General features: G+C 36.5%; 2 protein-coding genes across 4 annotated transcripts in view; one reads left to right on the forward strand and one right to left on the reverse strand.

Moving 5' to 3' along the window:
- CENPP (centromere protein P) overlaps nt 1–22,722 on the reverse strand; it is a 226,384-nt gene that overhangs the window by 120,724 nt on the left and 82,938 nt on the right. The gene's annotated exons all lie outside the window — the stretch shown is intronic.
- OMD (osteomodulin) lies at nt 6,335–18,319 on the forward strand. Its single transcript, XM_057722500.1, has 3 exons — nt 6,335–6,451; nt 12,135–13,088; nt 15,673–18,319. Exons 2-3 carry the CDS (start codon nt 12,149–12,151, stop codon nt 15,999–16,001), a joined length of 1,269 nt encoding a protein of 422 aa, XP_057578483.1. The 5' UTR covers nt 6,335–6,451; nt 12,135–12,148; the 3' UTR covers nt 16,002–18,319.

The raw sequence follows: 22,722 nt of genomic DNA on the forward strand, positions 1-22,722 counted from the left end.
TTAAAATGTCCTAAGCTTCTCATAGTTTTAATAAATTTCATTTTTCTTTTTTTTAAATTCATTTTTCTACAATATATCATAAAGATAAAATTGTGACACCATGCTAGTTAAAAGAACATAAGTAGAAGTGAACTGTTCACTGAAATTGCAAGAATCCAGTTCTTGAAATTAATAATTAAATTCATAAGGTTAGTGCTAAGGTTAGAATCATCTAAACAGATTAGACTGATCTAAATAGAGAAGCTTAAAGTAGCAAAATTAACCTTTTCTAAAAGGAAGAGACAGCAAAAAGTTTTAAATACTGGAAACGATTCCTGAAATCACTGCAATTAATTTCCAGTATTTATGTTTGTGTTTTTCACCCCACAGCTGGTTACCATCTTTGGTTATAAGTTTGCAAAAAACAAATCACTAATAAAAATCATAAACAACCAAAACTGCATTAAAGTTTTCTGCCATAATCCCATTTTATGGTAAATACAAAATATCACCCACTTGAAATCCATTAAAGTTTGGAAACGAATTACTACAATTTACTGGATTTATTAAGGACTTCAAGGTAGAAAAAAAAAACTCAGTGATCATCTATCCTTATTTCCTCCCAAATACTACAATAAAAATGATCACTGAATTCATGAAACAAATACTTTTAGAAAATCACTTGGAGTCACTGAAACTAAAGCTTTAAAAAAAAAAAAATCAATTTTGTTCCTCCTTAAACTACTGCATTTTTTTTCTTTCCTTTGTAATTCCATCTTTTGATAAAAGAACTCTTACCTTGGCATTAATTACTTCTCTACTCACATGGTCCTTAACCTGCTGCAACTGACAGAACAATTCTCCCGAATTTACTTTCTCCAAATTGTCCCATGTGAATAATACTAAACAGTAACAGGTGGTATGTAAAGAACATTTTCAGACATTCTTCCAAATACCTTACTTGCATTTATCCACTTAATCCTCACAATAGCCCTATGAGGCAGCTACCTTTACTTATACGTATTTGCAGAAAGGGGGTGAAAACGGGAAAACAAAGGTTCAATACCTTGTGGCAGATCTAGGATTTGATCCCAGCAATCTAGCTCCATACTTTTAACCATGATGACACACTAACTTTTTAGGCAGTGATCAACGTTATAGACAGTGCTTCCTCCTGGAGATTCTTCGCTTACTTGGTTTCCACATATCATGCCTTTTGGGTTGCTCTTTAATGGCTAGTGTTCCTCAATATTGTTTTGGCCTTTTCACTTTGCCCCTGGTAATCTCGTTCATTTCTAAACATTAGCCATAATGTCTCAGGTGAAGGCCTCTGAAATTCACCTCTCAAAAGCAGACCTTGATGGGAGTAAGAAACTCTCAAAAGTAAACCCAAACATTTGGAGCCATATCAAAATCAACATCAAAAACAATTTCTTTCAAACCCACCCTGACCCTCTTGACCTTTTCTTTCCCTTAGCCCTTCTGGTTCTAAACTTCCGCAAGTGCCATTCCTGCTCTCCCTCCCACGTTGCTTGCACCATTCCTTCCTTTTACTCTCACTCACGACAGCACAATCACTTTATTTTCTATTTGGAACATCAAAATAAGTTCCTGGCCTCATTTTGCCAACCCAACTCTATCATGACTAACCAAACACAACTATGTGCTGTCTGGATTATGTCAGTCCTTCCCCTCATCAAAAGACTGTAACAGTTCCCACTGATACTAAATTACAAAAAGTGCTTAACTCACCTATCAAGACTTTCATGATCTACATTTAAGTAATGTTTTTTGAACTTTTTATTTCATGTTTACTTCTTTTTATACTCCAGCTGAAGATTACTTGCTATTTCTCAAACTGCTTTGTATTTTCTGGCTTCTGTGTCCTTTATTAAAGCCGTCCTTTGCATCTATCAAAATCTTATCCAACCTCAAATGTCCGTGTCAAGGGTCACCCATCTCAGTTCATCTTCACCATCCTCCCATAAACAGATGTGGCTTCTTGCACCCCACCCCCAAAATCGTCCCAGTATTTTGACGTGCTCCTCTTTTGCACTTATCACAATCTAACTTATTACAGTTATTTATATATGGGTTTTTTCTTCACATTCGCTGGAGGATTCTAGATATCTTGATTGTAAGCACTGTGTTTTAGTCATCTTTGTATCCCTTTTTTCTCCCCCCCCAAAAGTGAGCACACTTCCTTCACTCAAAACATGCTGCTGGATTAAATCAGCAAAGGGTGCTTACTGAGGGGAAAAAAAAAGCCTCTATCCTCATTCTCACAAGGCAATGTGTTTTTTATCCTACATATCTTTCTTTCATCATCCTAGTAGCTCCCCCTCCCGCTCTCCAGCTCTCCCATAGACCTATACTCACTTGATGCAGATATACTGTGTGTGCCACAGTACTCTGAAGCAGGGGCAGATGGCATTTTTTCCCAATGCACTCAGTTATTAAAGGGATTTATTACAGTTTCTATCACAGGCTTTGGGGAGCTCTAAAACAGATCCTCCCACCTAATCAGCTCTGACTAGTGCTGTAACAAGGTACGCATTCCCAGCAGTGATATTTCTTCCTTGGTGAAATAACAGCATGAAAATAAAGATAACTGCTTTAAAATGAGCCCTTCCATAGTCAGGGAGAAGAGCTTACAGAGGGCTTTAAAATGAGACCTTCTAAAGACAGGGAAAGAGCTTACTGAGGACCCTTGAAAACAAGCCCTTCCACAGACAGGGGAGGAGGTTACAGAGGCTGGAAGAAGCAGAAACACAAGGACAAATTAGGCCAAGGGGCAAAAGCCTGTACCATGCCCAGCTCTACACGGAGGGTGCAGTTCCATGAATTCCTAACATTAAAACCTGCAGTTTGAGTACTGGAGATTTCCTTTGTATTAAGGAAAATTTACAATAGAAGTAAAAGTAGACAAAACACTACAATAAACTTTCACATACTTCTGACTTAGTTTTTAACTTAAGCCATTATTCATTTACACTCCCATCACTATTATTTTTAATAACAGCTTTACTGGGGGTATAATTCACATCCTGTACAATTTACCATTTAAAGTATACAGTTCAAAGGTTTTTAACTCTATTCCAGCTTAGCAGCCGTCACCACAATCAATTTCAGAATATTTTTTTACCACACCAAAAAGAAACCCTGTCCTGATTAACATCACTCCTCATGTACTCCCAGCCTCAGGTAACCACAAATCCACTGCTTTATCGATTTGCCTATTCTGGACATTTCATATAAATGGTACCATATAATATGTGGTCTTTTGTGATGGGCTTCTTCCACTTATCATAAGGTTTTCAAGGTTCATTCATGTTGTAGCCTGTGTCAGTCCCAGTCAGTGAAAAAAAATTTAATGGATTAGACAACTACTTTTTAACTGTCTATATAATCTTGGAACTTAACTCTGTGAGGGTGGAGAGTACTGACTGCTCCATGAGCCTTTAGTGCTCCCTTGCTCTCTCTCTGCCATCCATGCCTGGCAGTATGCTGGTCTTTTTAAATTCTTCTTTCCATACCTCCTTGTTTGATAAGGTTTCCATGACGTCTCACAGTTTGGTTATCATGTGGCTTACTGATTTGAACTGTACTTTTATCTCGTGTGGTTCACTTAGGAGTTAATTGGGACAAACACAAACCAACAGTCCAATTGTCTGAGTAGTAAAGATTTGCAAAATGTCTTCTTGAAATAAGAGCTATTCCCTCAAAAACAATTAGAAAGAAGGTACAGTCTCATTTGCATATGATTCATATGTACCCGAAAACCCCAAGAGAATCAACTGAAAAATGATGACATGGCCACACACATAACAAAAGATGGGTATCCACAATGTATTAAAAAAAAAAAAAAAAACCCTGAAAAATCAATCAGAAAAAGACAAATACCACAATAGAAAAATGAGCAAAAAACATTAACAGGCATATCTCAGAAAAGAAAATCCAAATGGCTGAAAAACACGTGACACAGTGTTCAACCTCTTTAGTAATCAGGGAAATGGAAATTAAAATCACAGGCAATACCATCATATACCTATAAATAGGGGGGAAGTTAGATAATGTCAAGTATGACTGAGATCTAAAGCAACTGTAGCCTCTCATTCCCATTACCTCCACTTGCTTACCTGTAACTGTAACCTCCCTCCAGCAGTGAGACATCTGGCTCCCCCATTCGCCGGAGTTACATAACCACTCCTTTCAGCCTACATCACTGTAGTGTCAGAACTACTGACTTAAATCCCTGTGCTCATTCATTTTTACCCCTCTGCCGTGCTTTGTTCTTCTCCATTGCACTCTACACCACCTGATATGTGTTTATTATCTGTCTTCCTCTTCCATGATAACAGGGAATTTTACTGCTGGGTCCTCAGCACCTAAAACTGCCTTGTACAAAGCAGATGTTCAACAGATATTAGCTGGATGAATAAATGAATTAGAAATCTTTATTAGGGTTTATTACCATAATTACCAGGTCTCAGTCAGACCTTTCCTAGCCAGCACTAGTTATTTGCCGCTGAGATATTGTATCTACTTCAATCAAATTATAATCATAGAATATAATTTACACTTTCACCAATTCAGCTGACTTCTCTCCTTAATTGCTACAGTTATAACCACCGAGGGAATTCCCTGGTTGTCCAGTGGTTAAGGCTCCGAGCTTTCACTACCGAGGGCAAAGGTTCAGTCCCTGGTCGGGGAACTAAGATTCCACAAGCCGCGCAGCACAGTAAAAAATAAATAAATAAATTTAAAAAAATAAAAATAATAATAATAAAAAATAACCACCAGCTGACACAGTGAATTATCACAATCCCTCGCAGCTTCCAGTTTTCCTCTAAGGCCTGACTCAAACCACCCCTCCCACCCCCTGCCAACCTAAACCTCCTGGACACCATCAACCTTATTTAAATTTCCTAGACACTTTTAATTCTGAGTGTTCTAGCTATCTATTGATAAATATTTTCACATTTGTTAGGAACATGAACAACATAATCACTATCATAAGTTCAAATCACAGAGTTAAATGAAGAATTTAATAAAAGTTAAACTGTTAATTTTAAATTAACTGAGGCCATATAGAATGATTTTTGGAAAAAGTACACTGATTTGCTCTTTTGCTTGGTGTGGAAGGCTGAGGTTTAAGAACAAATACTAAAAGGAAACATATGGAAGAGATCAGTAACAAGATGAAAACTTGGCTCAAATATGGTCTGCCACGTTTTACATACCAGTGTCTCAAATAATAGATGAGATTTTTACAATATTGCCAAAACATCTCTTGAAACACTGTATACTTTTTAAAAATCCGAAGTATAACAAAATAAATCTTGTGAGTTCTTTTTAAAAACCTAATGGAAAATACTATCTTGAGGAAATAAAAACAAATTCCAGGAATCACTTTACCTTATTAGTCTGTACAAGCTTGAAAAAAATCTCCCAAAGAATGAACTCAAAGTTCACTGCCAAGAGATACAAGTTAACTCTCTGTTTAAAATACAAAAACACTAGCATAAAAATACAGCATTTAAGTAGTTAACTGCTACTCTTCTGGAGAGACAGCTCAGTGAAATTTGTAAATTTTCTACATCTGCAAAATAAAGGCAATAATGGTCAACAGAAGTTCCTAATTCCATCTTATTCAATAATATAAAATTATTTTTGTACTAATAAAAATAGATAAATCAGAGATATACCTTCTGAGTGAATTCTTTAAGAGATTAATTTTATCTCTAAGGTTATTAGAAAGCATGCTAGTGGATATACTTGGGAGGAAGGTGAGAAAGGGGATGGGTGATAGAAAAGAAGGTATAATTCTTTGTATGGAAAAGTAATATATTTGATCTGTGTCACCAATGACAATCTATTTCATTTTAAAAATAAACTAGATGTGAAATGCTATATGTTTCTAATCCTGGTTCCTCGTCTTAATAAAGGGAAGCACTGGTGTGAACACAAGGTTATCAGACAACTGAGGTCTCAAGATGACTCTGAGTTCCACCTTAAAATGCCAAGACACTGAGCTCCATGTTACAGTGGACCTTAATTTGAAGAATTCTTTGGCATGAAAATGAAAATAAAAACAGTAATCAGTACATGCTGTTTCATTTAGTTCTGCTTGCCTTTCATATTAGAGGAAATTCTTGCCATACCTCAAACCAAAATTAAGGGGAAAAGAAAGAAGTAAGCCACATTAATCTTACCAGGAACACAAGCATTTTAATTTGAGTCCACAAAGTTTTGGATAATGAAAAGAAATACATAATTTTAATCCAACCCAAGTATTTTCCAAACAGATTATGTTTGCTTAAATTGCTATAGCAATTCAAGGGACAGCCCTGCCTGGACACACAGTTACTGTGGATTTTTAAGAGACTCAGTTTAAGAATTTAGGAATTTCTGATTCATTTACAGGATTTACAAATTCATCAGCCCCTGAAAACTAAAGCAAACTCAACAGGTATGATGATAAAATAATTTTCAATTTTTAAAGAAAATATTCCTACTGTTAAAAATATATCTGATTTAACATTAAAATAGATTGTAGCCATCATAAATGAACAATTTTTGTAAGCAATGCCTGGTAAAAGCTACTTAAAATTTGATTAGCCAAAATATTCAGGGAAATAAGTAATATAGTGAATTTAATTTTCTAACTTAAGATTTACCCAACAAATGACCTTTGTTTAGATTTTTTTTTTTTTTACTTTGAGTGAAAGATTCTCAGGTTAATGGAATAATTTTGTTTCTCTCTCCCTCTCTCTCTCTGTCTCAACTTCAAGTGACAAAAACCCGGCAAATGCCTGTGAGCCATGCATTTGGGCAATGTTACAGTATTTGTACAAATTTCACTAGAAATTTTCTCAAAATTTCTCTATTAACCAAATCCATGATATTACAATGTGTTTGCCTCTTCTTCAAAGAGGAAATACAAGTACTCTATCTAGCACTGAAAGATCTAGTTTCTTGGGTTTCAGTTAATTAAGACTCAAATGTATTATAGCTAAAAATAATTTTGAGACTTTCATATTTTTAAGGGCAAAAGAGTCTTACTTCCTTAGGCCTTGTGTGTGATAGTGATGTACACAACTTTACTTTTACAGAGTTAAATTTAAAACTGCTTTGGAAAAAATTCTGACTCATACTAATACTTGGTTTCTTACATTTTAGTTTCTATGGCATACCAATAAAACAATTAAGTCTAAAATAATAAAATGCTATGAAACTTTCCAATTACTTTAAATTTTCCAGAACAAAGTTCCATCTCATTTTGATTAGCAATTTAAATTAGAACTCTCCTGATGAAAGCACAAGTCCTTTTTTCCAGGTAAGAGAAGTGTTATGACATAGAAACTTTTTTAGCTATAATATGAAAAATTCACATTATTGAATAATTTAAAAACCTGGTAACATATTTCACTTTGCTTTAAACTTTCTTTTCCACATTTGTTTTTTTTCTACTAAACAAGGTAATAGGAAAGTGAATACAGTATATTGTGACAAAGAAATATTCAAAAGAAAACAGCCAGGTTCTCTGTGATTGTGTTCATTTAAAGAAATCACTGTGGTGAAATAAATGCCTAGAAATAATCAACATTAGTAGCAATAAACGTCACTAACAAGATGTAATCTATAACAATAAATTAATCATTGATTCCAAAAATCTGTGAGCACTTACAAACTGTGCATTGTACTAGAGTCTGTCAAAAATTAGAGGTTGAGAAATGAGATCCTTGACAGTGAGTTATGATGTTTTGCTATGGGTCAGCCTATAGGAAACAAGGCATAGATTGCCAAACATTAAAGGCAGAAGTAATAAAAATATGCTTATCAAATGGCTGGTGAAAGATGAACTGAATGAAAAATTTGAGTAAAAAGAAACGAGATCACTGTAACAGGGAAAATGATCAGCAGTGAAGTTGAAGAGTAAGAGGAATAGGAAATAATGGGTATATCAATGGAGACAGAATGGATTTCAGACCAGAAAACTGCACTTACTCAAAAGGGAGTGGGACAAGGTTGAGCTACAGGGCCAAGGTCCTCAATGGTTGAGGACGATGATGATGAGCTCAGCTTCAGAGGAGAAACCGTCCTCGGAAAGACTCTTCTCAAGTGGCCAGGAAGACCAAAAGCAGATAATACTAAGAATCCCTTTATTAAAAAAAAAAAAAAAAAAAAAAAAGAATCCCTTTATTTTCAGAGAGGCCCCCATCAGGAGGTCTTGATTCCAAGGCAAAGGTAAGTGCTGAACCAAAAGTATCATCCAAGTCTTTTTTCCCAATATTTTCTCACAATTGTTGAACAGTCATGACTTTAATTCTCAAATGTAAGGTTATTATCTGATGTTCTTAACACAAGGATAAAATTCAGAGTTCTGATGAGTAGTACACTTTTCAAAGTTCAACTGTGTAGCAGTCAGCTTCTGAGACCCCCTACGGATCTGATGCTGTGCAGCTGCATGTCTCTGCCTCTCTGCCTCTACTTTCTTCTTAACTCTATGGTGCAGTACTTTATTTTATTTTATTTTTAATTAATTAATTAATTTTATTGGCTGTGTTGGGTCTTTATTTTATTTTATTTTTAATTAATTTATTTACTTTATTGGCTGCGTTGGTTTATTTATTTATTTATTTTATTGGCTGTGTTGTGCATGGGCTTTCTTTAGTTGCAGTGAGTGGGGGCTACTCTTCGTTGTGGTGTGTGGGCTCCTCATTTTGGTGGCTTCTCTTGTTGCGGAGCACACGCTCTAGGCGCGTGGGCTTCAATAGTTGCAGCACATGGGCTCAATAGTTGTGGCTCATGGGCTCTAAAGCGCAGGCTCAATAGTTGTGGTGCACGGGCTTAGCTGCTCCGTGGCATGTGGGATCTTCCTGGAGCAGGGATCGAACCTGTGTCCCCTGCATTGGCAGGCGGATTCTTAACCACTGAGCCACCCAGGAAGCCCTATGGTGCAGTACTTTAAATGAAATATGACAAGTACTTTTTAAAAAGTTGATATGCTATAGTATAATGAGTATAATAAAATACTGTAATTTTATACATAAAATATTATCAACTAGAGAGTAATATGTATAGGATGTTCTAAACCCATTCCTGCTAATCTCCCAAAGTCTTGGCCAAATGATGTCTGCAAAGGTTTCCCTGTCTCGCTCAAGCAGGGTTAAGCCACTGGCTCCCACAGCACTGGTATCTCTCTCTCTTGTCCAGTAAATTGTATGCTCTTTATAGAAGGGACTGGGTCTTCATGTCTTCTTCACTTCTGTGTTTCCTACCAAGCACAGTGCTTCAAGACAATCATCAAGTAACCCAATCAAAATAACTCACTAGCAATATTTGCAAGGTGCTTTTCTAATCACGCCCACACAGCATCTAGTACAGGTTCGCTAGTTACCACAGGTGAAAGAGCACTCCTAATCACACCCACTGGGAGTTTCCCAGAGCCCTGTCTGGGCCAGCCAGCACCGAACACTGCCCTTTGGGATGAGACCACACGCTTTCACTTCTCTTGCCAGGACTTACTTGAGGCATGAACACTGCAGTATGAAGATCATGGCCCAACTTTATTAATGAATTAAGCTAGGTGTTTGTTCCCAGAGTACAGATTCCTGAGGTCACAATGTAGGCCTCTAGATTCTGGCTGAGATCGGCTGTAACAGTCTTATTCTGCTCCTTCAACAAGTCAGCCCACATCCCAGACATCTCACCCTCTGCTGCTTACATGTTTCTGCTCATCTCTTCTATCTGCAAATCTTCTTCCCTATTTTCCTCTGTGAGAACCCTCATATTCCTTCAAAGTCTAATTCCAATGCCATGTCCTTCATGAATCACATAGATAAGAAGGAACTGCGGATGGACTTTATTTAGATTTGCAAAAGGAAACTTTATGAATTTCAAAATCAAAATTGTTTAAAAAGATCAAACCATTACTATTTTGGCATTTTCTATAGGAAGGGATAAGAATAAACAGAAATCAATATATTAGAGTAAATGACTGTCTATTCTATCTGCTTGGTGAAAAAGGAAGCGGGGTCATCATCCAAAACCAAAATAAGGTTTTAGAGGCTTGTGTAGGAGAAGGGGAAAAGGAATGGACTAAGGAGATATCACTGGGCAGCACTTGCGTGGTCATGGCTTTAGAGTGAGACCAGTTGGCATTGTCCTATTATCTCTCATTGTATTCAGCTGCATGAGTCAGGCCATGAGTAGATGGAGAATTAAAGTAACCAGGGTTGGACTATGAGGATATAAAGGGCCAGCAAATTTAGGGCATGTGCAAAGGGGTATGGCCATGATGCACTATGGGGTCTAGGTTGGTAAGGACCTAAGTATATTGAGAGGTATGATGAGCGACAGTGAAAAAACAGTAGGATCAATATATTTTAGGTCCCACTGAAACTGAAGAATTATTGCAGTAGGAGTTACTACATGAAGTAAGTTATAAAGATAGGAGATAGTGGTCAGCATGTGAAGCAGTTGCAGCACCTGTAATGATAAGGCCCTTTATGTGGGTACAAAGGAGGGAACGGTGTGGAAGACTGGAGGAAACATCATCCAGGAAAAAAAGGTTCACGGTCTCTGGCTCCACTTGAATAACTACTTCCAATACCAAATACACGTAATATTTACATTCTATACTTTTTAGTTTCTGACAAGAAAAGAAAAAAGAAACTAAGATGTTAGGGTCTAGGTCAGCCTTTCTCAAACAGGGTTCTGTCAGAGAAAATGATTTAAGTAACTATTTTTTCATTTATCCCAATGATGAAAAATAGTACCATTCTAGATGAATAGGAGGTAAGTCACCTCATTACATACAATGATGTAGTAGGATACGAATTCTCTCATGAAACCATGGATGAGAAGGGTAGAGAAAATTGACCACAAAATAAGAGGTACAATTTTTTTTTTTTAACCTTTTCCTAAATAACATACTTATTCCATCTGGATCACTTTCTAATTTGCAAAGCACTTTTACATGCATACCTCATATGCATTTATGATCCTAAAAATTACCAGGTGAGATAAGCAGGGAAGCAATTACAGTTCTTATTTTACTGATGAGGCAACAGGCATATATAAGTGACTTGACCACCATAAGTGAGAGGACTGAAATGAAGACTTTCAGGAGCCTCACCCAGTACACATAATCCACCATTTCACTACAACCTCAAGTTTCAGCAAAACTATTGTTAACTGTCTCTCTTTCTTAAATCTGAGCACTCCCTATTTTATAATCCTACCCCACACACATGCTCCTACTCACTGTACTGCATGTTTGATTCTCCATTAGACCTAAACTGCGGGCAGACGACAGTGTGTTTTTAATATCTGTGTATCTATAAATTAACTCAAAAATATTAGTGGAAAGAAAGAAGCTAGGAAGGTTAATAGGAAAAATGTATAGAATAACCAATTAGAAACTAAAATTTCATAGAACGTAAATATTGTGTGTATCTGGGATTTGAAGTAGTTATTCAAGTAAAGTCAGATACAAAATAATTGGATTCTGGAAACTCTTTCACAGGGAAAATTTGCAGTCACAGGTTAGGCTTGGACAGAGAACACTAAGAGGAAACATGATGGTTATTTTTAATATCTCAAGCCTTCACATAAAATGGAGTGTTCTGTGTTTTTCCAAAGAGCAGAAAAGAACATCAGCAAACAAAGCTGCAGTGGGAAAATTTGGGTTAATCTCCTAAGTAACTAAAAGCTGCAGTGGGAAAATCTGGTTAATCTCCTAAGTAACTAAAACACAGAGTCCCTCTTCTCATAGGCAGTGAACATCACTGAAGGGGCCAAACAGTCAGTGAGAACATGCAGCATTTATATGGAAGCAGCACTTGGCTTTGGGGTGGAGAGAGGTCATGCTATCACTGTAAATCTATAGTCTAGTAAGCAAGACAAATCGAGATTCTCCTAAAAGATGGTTACTTAGTCTGATTCAATGCAGTATGTGACTTTTTCAAAAATACCACCTTATATATTAATTTTGGTCTCAGCGGCACCAATTAATTCTGGACATTCTTTTATATATTTCAAAACAGATATAGATATTATGCATTTTATATAACTGTCAATTTATATAAGAATTATTCTAAGTTTTACTCACTTTTCCCACAATATATTTCCTTTTTGCCTTGTAACAGGACAAAAAAGGAACATGGGCTTTTCTAGTCCAGTATGTGTCCTTCTCTTCTTTCTTGGAGTCAAAGTACATTGCCAGTATGAAAGTTATCAATGGGATGAAGATTATGACCAAGAACCAGATGATGTCTACCAACCAGAATTCCAGTTTCATCAGAATGTAGACTATGGAGTTCCATTTCATCAGCATACTTCACGTTGTGCCAGTGAATGCTTCTGTCCACCCAACTTTCCTTCATCAATGTACTGTGATAATCGCAAACTGAAGACTATTCCAAATATTCCAGCATACATTCAGCAAGTCTATCTTCAGTTCAATGAAATTGAGGCTGTGACTGCAGATTCATTCATCAATGCCACTCATCTTAAAGAAATCAACCTCAGCCACAACAAAATTAAATCTCAAAAGATTGATCATGGTGTGTTTGCTAAATTGTCAAATCTACTACAACTTCACCTACAGCACAACAATTTAGAAGACTTTCCATTTCCTCTTCCTAAGTCTTTGGAAAGGATTCTTCTCGGTCACAATGAGATCTCCAGACTGCAGACAAATGCTGTGAATGGCCTAGTAAACTTGACCATGCTCGATCTCTGTTATAATCAAATCGATGATTCTACATTACAAGAAAAAGTCCTTGCCAAAATGGAAAAACTAATGCAGCTCAACCTCTGTAATAACAGATTAGAATCAATGCCTCCTGGTTTGCCTTCTTCACTTATGTATCTGTCTTTAGAAAATAATTCAATATCTTCTATACCAGAAAATTACTTCAATGAACTTCCAAAACTTCATGCTCTAAGAATGTCACACAACGAACTACAAGACATCCCATATAATATTTTTAATCTTTCCAATCTTATAGAGCTCAACGTTGGACACAACAAACTGAAGCAAGCATTCTATATTCCAAGAAACTTACAACACCTATACCTAGAAAATAATGAAATTGAAAGTATGTAAAATTTCATTTTTTGTGTGTATGTGTATTGTTTTTATTTTTATTATTATCTATTTACATATTTAATTTTAATTTATATTTCATAGTGGAGCACAGTTGATTGAGTGTTGTGTTAGTTTCAGGTGTACAGCAAAGTGATTCAGTTATACATATACACATATATATTCTTTTTCAAATTTTTTTCCCCATTTAGGTTATTACAGAATATTGAGCAGCATTTCCTGTGCTATACAGTAGGTCCTTGTTGTACATAGTCCCAAACTCCCAATCTATCCCTCCCCCCAACTTTTCCCCCATGGTGAACCATAAGTTTGTTCTCTAAGTCTATAAGTCTGTTTCTGTTTTGTAAATAAGTTCATTTGCACAATTTTTTTTAAAGATTCTGCATATAAGTGATATATATTTGTCTTTCTCTGTCTGACTTCACTTAGTATGATAATCTCCAGGTCCATCCATGCTCCTGCAAATGGCATTATTTCATTCTATTTTAATGGCTATGAAATATTCCACTGTACACATGTACCACATCTTCTTTATCCATTCCTCTATCCATGGACATTTAGGTTGTTTCCATTTCTTGGCTATTGTAAACAATGCTGAAATGACCACTGGGGTGCCTGTACCCTTTCGAACCATGGATTTCTCTGGATGTATGCCCAGGAGTGGGATTGCTGGATCATATGGTAACTCTATTTTTAGTTTCTTAAGGAACTTCCATACTGTCCTCCATAGCGGCTGTATCAATTTACATTCCCACCAACAGGGTAGGAGGGTTCCCTTTTCTGCACAACCTCTCCAGCATTTACTGTTTGTAGATTTTTTGCTGATGGCCATTCTGACTGGTGTGAGGTGATGTCTCATTATAGTTTTGATTTGCATTTCTCTAATGATTAGTGATGTTGAGCATCTTTCCATGTGCCTCTTGGCCATCTGTGTGTTGTCTTTGGAGAAATGTCTAATTTAGGTCTTCTGCCCATTTTTGATTGAGTTGTTTTTTGGATATTGAGCTGCATGAGCCGTCTGTAATTCTGGAAACTAATCCTTTGTTGATCACATCATTTGCAAATATTTTCTACCATTCTGAGGGTTGATTTTTTGTCTTATTTATAGTTCCCTTTGCTGTGCGAAATCTTTGAAGTGTCACTGGGTTCCATCTGTTTATTTTTGTTTTTTATTTCCATTAGTCTAGGAGGTGGGTCAAAAAAGATCTTGCTATGGTTTATGTCAAAGAATGTTCTTCCTATGTTTTCCTCTTAAGAGTTTTATAGTGTCGGTCTTACATCTAGGTCTTTAATCCATTTTGAGTTTATTTTATTTTTGTGTATGGTGTTAAATGTTCTAATTTCATTTTGTTACATGTAGCTGTCCAGTCTTCCCAGCACCACTTATTGAAGACACTGTCTTTCCTCCATTGCATATTCTTGCCTCCTTTGTCAAAGTTAAGGGGACCATAGGTGTGTGGGTTTATCTCTGGGCTTTCTATCCTGTTCTACTAATCTATAATTCTGTTTTTGTGCCAGCACCATACTGTCTTGATTACTGTAGCTTTTTAGTATAGCTTGAAGTCAGGAAGTCTGATTCCTCCAGCTTCGTTTTTGTTTCTCAAGACTGCTTTGGATATTTAGGGTCTTTTATGTTTCCATACAAATTGTTAGATTTTTTTGTTCTAGTTCTGTGAAAAATGCCATTGGTAATTTGATGAGGATTGCACTGAATCTGTAGATTGCCTTGGGTAGTACAGTCATTTTCACAATACTGATTCTTCCAATCCAAGAACATGGTATATCTTCCCAATCGTGTCATCTTCAATTTCTTTCATCCATGTCTTACAGTTTTTGGAGTACAGGTCTCTTGTCTCCTTAGCTAGGTTTATTCCTAGCTATTTTATTCTTTTTGATGTGATAGTAAGTGGGATTGTTTATTTAATTTCTCTTTCTGAACTTTCATTGTTAGTGTATAGAAACAACAGATTTCTGTGTATTAATTTTATATCCTGCAACTTTAATGAATTCATTTATGAGCATCATCGTCTTTTAAAGACGGAAAGAACAGCATTTTGACCTTTTAAAGAACAAATCTTTAAAATATCTATGCTTTGCACATTGCTGAAAATGGTCGCTTAGAAGCTGTCTACGGAAATGGCAGAAATTGGCCGCAGAGAAAGGTTTACTCTGAGGTTTACAGTTTTTTCTATTAAATGTTATCACCTTGAACATTGAGAATTAGTACTGTAGAATATACAAAGAAATATGAGATCCTGAGCAGTGGAACTATAGGTGATTTTCACTTTTTTCTTTTTGAGATTGTTTCTACTAAGAATTTATTACTTAATTTATTTAATACTTAAATAATTACTTAATAACCAATGAAGCCATCATTTATTTTGATAATATAAAATTCATTTATAGTTTCATTTCCTTCATTTTATTATTTGATTACTGTAAAAACATAATTAAACCTAATTCCACTTATAAGTATTTTAATTAATAAAATGATACCCCATAAACATTTTCATAAAATCCAATATAGGATTATGGATGTAATACAGCAGGACTAATTTTTAATTTGTATTTTTCAGATATCAATGTCACACTGATGTGTCCATCTGTTGACCTACTACATTACCATCATTTAACATACATTCGCATAGATCAAAATAAGCTAAAACAGCCAATAAGCTCATACATTTTCCTCTGCTTCCCTCATATACACACTATTTATTATGGTGAACAAAGAAGCAATAATGGTCAAACAATACGACTGAAGACCCAAGTTTTCAGGAGATTTCAAGATGATGCTGATAGTGAAGACCAAGATGATCATCATGAAAGCCCAGAAGAAGGAGGAACAGAAGAAAACGTTGACCCTCACTATTATGGAAGTCAAGAGTGGCAAGGAACTATATAGGTATACATTTATTACTTCACAAAATCTCATTATTCAATATAAATTTAACTAACTATGCATAGCTCGCAGTAATATACCTGGAATTGTTTACCAGTATGAGAACAGATTGAATTTAGGTTGTTGATAACATCTGCATCATTACATAGGATTAGAATTTAGTGATACAAGTCTCTAGAAATGTAAATTATAATGACAAGTGGGAATCAAAAACTACACTCTGAACATAAAATTTCCATCATGTTGAGAAGAAAAGCAAGTATGCGTATTTCTATGAATAGTAATTTTTGTAATAATGATGAAAGAAGCAGCGTTAGAAGCTAAGAACTGTAAGCCATGTGCTTTAAAACACTGTGAGCATAGTGTTTAAATGCCATGAGGTAACAGCAGCTATTCATTTAAGGAACAGACTCTTTTCTTTGACTTAATCTTCAGAAAAGGTTTCACACTTGTATTTGGATATCATCACCATGACAGCAAGCACTGCCCTCCCCGTCCCCCCCCCCCACCACTTAGAGCACAGAATGGTAGTTTTGATTTTCAAAAGAGGCTATCCTACTAAGTATCCAAGGCACACAAATTTATTAAATCACTAGTCCTGTTTTTCTCTCAGAGCACCAAAGCAACAAAAGTTTAAACCCTATATTTGGATACCTAAAAACACCAAATTATCTTAGCACAATTCATATTTTAGCAAATTTTAGCAATTGTACAAAACAATCTTGACTGTGTTCCAGTGTTTTTATAGTAAATCCACTAGAGAAAGGTTTTAGGTACATAAAGATTTGCTAATAGATAACTGTTCTGTTCACAAGGTTAAGTTAATGTTAGCACAAGAAAGTATATCAACATAATTAAGCACTTTTTTTCCTTAGCATAATATATTAGAAACATATATGCACATCAGCCAATGTTTATTTACACCGTGCTAAAGTTGAATAGAGTTCCTTTGAAATTTGAATGACAGGCTTTGATATCTTCTTTAAAGCCTTAAAAATCACATATCATTTTGAAGCACTGTAAGTATCCCTTATAATGAAGTATAACTTCTATGATGAACTTTCTTGATTCACCAGGCTAATATTTCATAGAATTCCTCAGATAAGTAATGAATATAAATCTGGAACTGCTTATACAGGAAACCCCTCATATAAACAGTAACAATTTAAACAGTATGCAAAAAGACCAGACAATTAAAACTATATTTTAGAAGCAGTTTTCTAGTGGTGAGTCTATTTTTCTGGACGTGGCAGTTTAAAATGAAGCCTCTAATGCTCATTATGTCTTTGAGTAGGTTATTAGCATGTAGCAGAAACAGGCCACCCACGTGTCTCCAGAGACAAGCTCAACAATCCAGAATGAACATGAACAATACTCCATTTATTCAATCATTTAATTACCATTCACCAAGTCGTTTGGTGTGCAGGGCATAGCAATGAGAGTTAGCAAACAGCATACATATGTGCACCTGTTACACTGTAAGATACAGGTGCGAAGGTAAAGGTAAGAGCAAAACATTAGTGATGTGGATAAAGCACATTTTCAAATGAGGTAAAAAGCTTTAAGGACAACCTCCCCCTTTATTGGAATTTTAAAAAACAGGGTTATAAATTTAAACATTTATTATGAGCTAATATGTGGAAAACACTGTGGGTGTTTTAGGAGATAAGAAAGAGAAGACTATTTCTTACACAGAACAATTTAAAATTTAATGAGGAGCCATCAGGAAAATGCAAATCAAAACCACAACAAAATACTCCTTTACATTCACTGGATGGCTATAATCTAACAGGCAAACAAATAATAAGTATTAGTCAGGAGGTGCAGAAAGTGGAATCCGCTGGTGAGGAAGTCAAACAGTACAGCTGCTTTGGAAAGCAGTCTAGCAGTTCTTCAAAAAGTTAGTTACCTGTGATCCAACAACTCCACTCATAGATATATACCTAAGAGAACTGAACACATATGTTCGCACAAAAACATGTACACAAATGTTCATAGCAGTATTATCCATTAATAGCCAAAAAGTGGAAACCACCCAAGTGTCCTTCAGCTGATGACAGGATAAACAAAATATGATATATCCACACAATGGAGTGCTATTCAGCCAAAAGAAGGAATGACATACTGATACATGTTACAACATTTATGAACCATGAAAACATTATGCTAGTGAAAAGTCAGTCACAGAAGACCACCTATTGTATGATTCCATTCATATGAAATGTCTAGAGCACGCAAATGTATAGAGACAGAAAGATTATTGGCTGCCTGGGGTTGAGGGGCAGAACAGAGGGAAACTGGGGAGTGACTGACAATGGATAGAGTGCTTCTTTTGAGGGTTATGAAAATATTCTGAAATTGATTAATGATTGTACAAGTTTGAAAATACTAAAAAGTACTGAATTGTACACTTTAAAAAATGCATTGCATGAGATGTGAATTATTTCAATAAAGCTGTCATTCAAAAATTTAACGTAGAAAACAAGATCTAATAACTCATTCAAAAAAGGGAAGAAAGAAATAAAATGTGGCAGTAACTGAAACACAATGTGAACACAGATATACTAACTTTACTTCTGACCAGGATGTGGTGAAGCAGTTGAAGGTTTCAAGTAAGAGGTGGTACTTGAGTAGGGACTGATGGCAAGAGTGAGGAAAACAAGGTCCCAAGGTGAGGTTAATATAAAGATGTAGTAATTACTTATTTCACCTCTTGCACAGTTAAAACCCTCCAAATTTTCAGAATTCTGGAGGACCTATTTTTATGTCCTCCTAAATTGACAAAAGAAAATACATTTTAATCTTCAAGGAATAGTCTTAGCAAAGAAAAAAACTGCAGTTTAGCAGTTCATCACAAGGAATTTGAAACCAGATATACCTGACTTCACACTTGTAACTAAGCAAGATGACTCTAAGTAAGTTACTTCCTGAAGCTTCCTTTTCTGTATTTCTGTAAGGAAGGTGGTTCTCATAGGGCTGTTTTAAGGACAGGTGGAGATAATGTACATACCAAAGCATTTAACAAAGTGCATGCCAGTTACAGTAATTATTATTAAGCAGTAATTATTGCAGCATGTCCTGCCCAGCAGCCCACTGGATCTATGTACCCCCAGTCATCAGCTGTCCGTCTCATGCCTTGGTGCTCTCTTGGGACCCTCCAGAACGGACTTAGCATCTTTCAGGTTCCTTGCAGAGTCCCACTTGTACAAAAGATTAGTAAACACAGAGAATTTACTAAAGATTTCATTAGAGAGAGAGAGAGAGAGAGAGGAGGGAACTTAAGTCATTTGCCCACAACAAACACCTTCCATGTCATTATTTGATGGCTCAGCTTTCCAAAGCACCTCTAGATGGCCCACAGGGTCAGGGGCAGAGTTCCCTCCACCGCTCACGGGGCACTTGGCTGCCTGGCTCCTCTGGCCAGAGTGAAGTCAAACTCAGTTCCTGTCTTAGGAAGAAGAGGTCAACTCTGACCTTCCTTCAAAGGCATGTATATATAAACACATCATAAAATGTCCTCCAGCTGCAGGGCCCAGTAAGGAGGTAGGTTAACAACCATCTTTTGTTATTCAAAAATGCCCAGAGGAACTCATACCCACCCCAAGTATTTCTCATTAAAAAGAAAACAAAACAAATAACCACGGATGCTTTCCCTAGAACTGAAGAATAAAGTTCTACCTCCTACCAGAGCTGCAAACAAAACCAGTTGATATATTTATATCAGCAAAGAGAAAGATGAAAATTCATCAATTTTCTCATTACACTTCAAAGTATTAGCTATATTAGCTCTGAGGCTGAACTGTGTGTGTTTGTGACCACTAACAAATAAATCACATCATCAACCCAAGCTTAATTAACAAACACATTAGAAAGGAAGTAAAAATAAAAGGATCCTTAATAAATTTGCTTACAATAATACCGGTTGAGAACGTTTAGCATGTGTTTAAATATTACCTGAAAACTACAGATATTTACTTTATTCCTCAAGTTGGAACCACCAAACCAAAATGCAGATGTATGTGTATCATGTAACATATTTAACCAATTCGATGGGGAAAAACAGAAGAAATAAATCTGTCTCTTCTGTTTACTTTTCCTGTACCAAAGGATTCATATGACTCAAGGAAAGCTAGAACTAAAACCCCAATTTCCTGATTCTAAATCCATCTTTTCTAAATCTTGGAAATAAAGAATAACAGCAGCTGGAAACAAAATTAAATCACAACAGCTAAAAACCCAAAGTTTCTTATATGTTCCAATGTCCTAAATAAATATAACCTTCTATGCCTAACAAGTAAATATTATGGCATTTATGGATATGTCTGTCACTGCATGTTTAGGTTGCAAATTTATTATGTGTAGACTTATGTACTACTCAGAAAAATTAAAATCACAAATACGATACATTTTTAACATTAACCCTTCTTTTACACTGAGTCATAATTCCTCTCCCTTTAAATTTTAGCCTTTAGTCCGGGAAGTACTTGGGTTCACATCTTTATCTCATTTGACTAACCGACTAGGCTTCAGGCATAAGCAGAGATTTGAGACAGGAAGATTCAAATCACAGACTTCCCATCAAATCCTAGAATGCTGATTAGAAACAAGTCAGAGGTCACTCCCACACTGAAGGGGAGATGACTACACAAGACAAAACTCTGGGACACCTTCAAAGATATAAAACCCTAAAAAAAAATACCAAGGATAAAGTGGTAGGGTCACCAAAAAGAATTCCACAGAGATAACCCTCTCAATTTTGGATAAATGTCTGCTCTTGAGCCTTAGACAGCTTTCATCTTTTATTACTGTGCAGTAAAAGTTAAAACAGCTTTCTACTAGGGTATAATAGTTCCTTCTGGAGTAGAAAACTATCTAAGTTTGAAATATATTTTATACTGGAAACTGTGTAGTAAAGAATTTGACCCCAAAGAGGAGTCTGGGCTTTGCTGTCAATTTCTGGGAGGTAATCTGTATCTTTGTTTAGAAGGGGGGTTATCACACCAGATCTCAGGGTGGGACCGGCCATACCCAATAGTAGTCTTAGGTTGGCCATGCCAGATAGACAACCATGGGATTTAGGGTGGGTCATGTAGCATCAGTCAACCTGGGGGCAGAGTTCAACCATGTGGGATAATCAACTAATCACGCCTCTGTAATGAAGCCCCAGTAAAAGCTGCACTGTGAGGCTCAGTAATACTTTCCTGGTTGGCAATTCCCATGTGCCCTGCCATACCTCAGCACCAGGGTGGGGGTAACACGTCCTGAGAACAATGGAAGCTCTGCACTTGGAACCCTCCCAGACTCTGCCCGATGCATCTCTTCCTTTGGCTGATACTTAATGTGTATCCTTTCCTTGTGATAAACCATAACCATCAATATAATGGCCTTCAGGGAGTTCCAAATGTGAGGGTGGTTTTGGGAACCCCCTAAACTTGCAGTTCATATAAGAAATGAGGATGGTTCTGGGGGCTGTGGTCTCAAACTTTAAAGTTTGCTAACTCTGGGCGAGAACATACGTATTTTCCAGTGAATTCTGAATATTTCTAGAATCTTGCCTTGTGTAGTCATCTCCCCTTCAAGCGTGGTTATCACCTCTGACTTGCTGCTAATGAGCAGAATATTGCAGAGATGGCATATATACTATTATGGATGCATGACTGCTACAAAGACTGTACTGCGCATCTTACTGGAACACTAATCTCCCTTGCTGGCTGTGAAGAAGCAACCTGCCATATTATGAGCTGCCCAATGGTGGAGTTCACATTACAAATAACTGAGGGTGGTCTTCACCCAACATCCAACAGGAAACTGAGGCCCTTAGTCCCGCACTCTGCGTGGAACTGTGGCCAACAACCACATGGGCTCACACACCTTTACCTTACTTGACCCTTGAAATGAGGGTGCAGCCCTAGTCAACACCTTGATTGCTGCTTTCAGGTGAGATACAAGCAAAGCCATGCCTGGACTCCTGACCCACAGAAACTGAGAGAATAAATGTGTCTTATTTTAGACCACTAAACTTGTAATAAATAACCAATAAAATAGATAAGTAGCGGTATTCTTCAGAAATGCACCATTACAGGTATATTTCTAAAATGAAAATAAAATTCTCCTTAATCTGACCTCTAGTCCGCTGTCTGATCTCTTAATATGCACCAGCCCCCTCACCTCTTCTCTGTCTACCTCCAAGCTCCAGCCATATACAACTAATTATACATTTTCTTAATGCTCTATCCTCCGGATCTGTGAGCCGCTCCCATTCCTAGAGCACTTCTCCCTCACCTCCTCCCTCCCTGCCCCCTCATTTTCTCTATAGAAGTCAGTCTGGTGCAGCATCCGTGGCCTCACCCTTTCCCAGGCCACTGCAGAACCCTGTGTGCATTTCTGGTTAGCAAGTCTCTCACTGTGCATTCTGTCCCTTGTTTACTGCCCTTCTTGCTAACTTATAAACCCTTCTTTTTTGAGGGGAGAAAATGAGTTTTGCTTGTCTGAGTTTATTTTTCTGTAGTACTGGCAGACAAATAGCGCCAATAAACTTCTACTAAGTGAATGAATGCCAATAAAACTATGTTTATGGTCATAATTTTTCAAGAAAAAAATTTTCTATAGTACACAGTATCAAACTGTGTTTATATTTAGTTTACCATTAGTAAACTTTGAATCTCTAAGATCCTCTAAATCTATTTAACAACTATCCAGTTCACTTCGCACATCCCACTAAACC

This window comes from Hippopotamus amphibius, chromosome 2 (genome assembly GCF_030028045.1).
Source record: "Hippopotamus amphibius kiboko isolate mHipAmp2 chromosome 2, mHipAmp2.hap2, whole genome shotgun sequence".
Lineage (NCBI taxonomy): Eukaryota > Metazoa > Chordata > Mammalia > Artiodactyla > Hippopotamidae > Hippopotamus > Hippopotamus amphibius.

Coding starts and splice junctions, on each gene's coding strand:
- OMD (XM_057722500.1), top strand. CDS start 12,149: ATGGGCTTTTCTAGTCCAGTATGTGTCCTTCTCTTCTTTCTTGGAGTC. Junction 13,089..15,672: donor AGAAAATAATGAAATTGAAA/GTATGTAAAATT, acceptor TGTATTTTTCAG/ATATCAATGTCACACTGATG.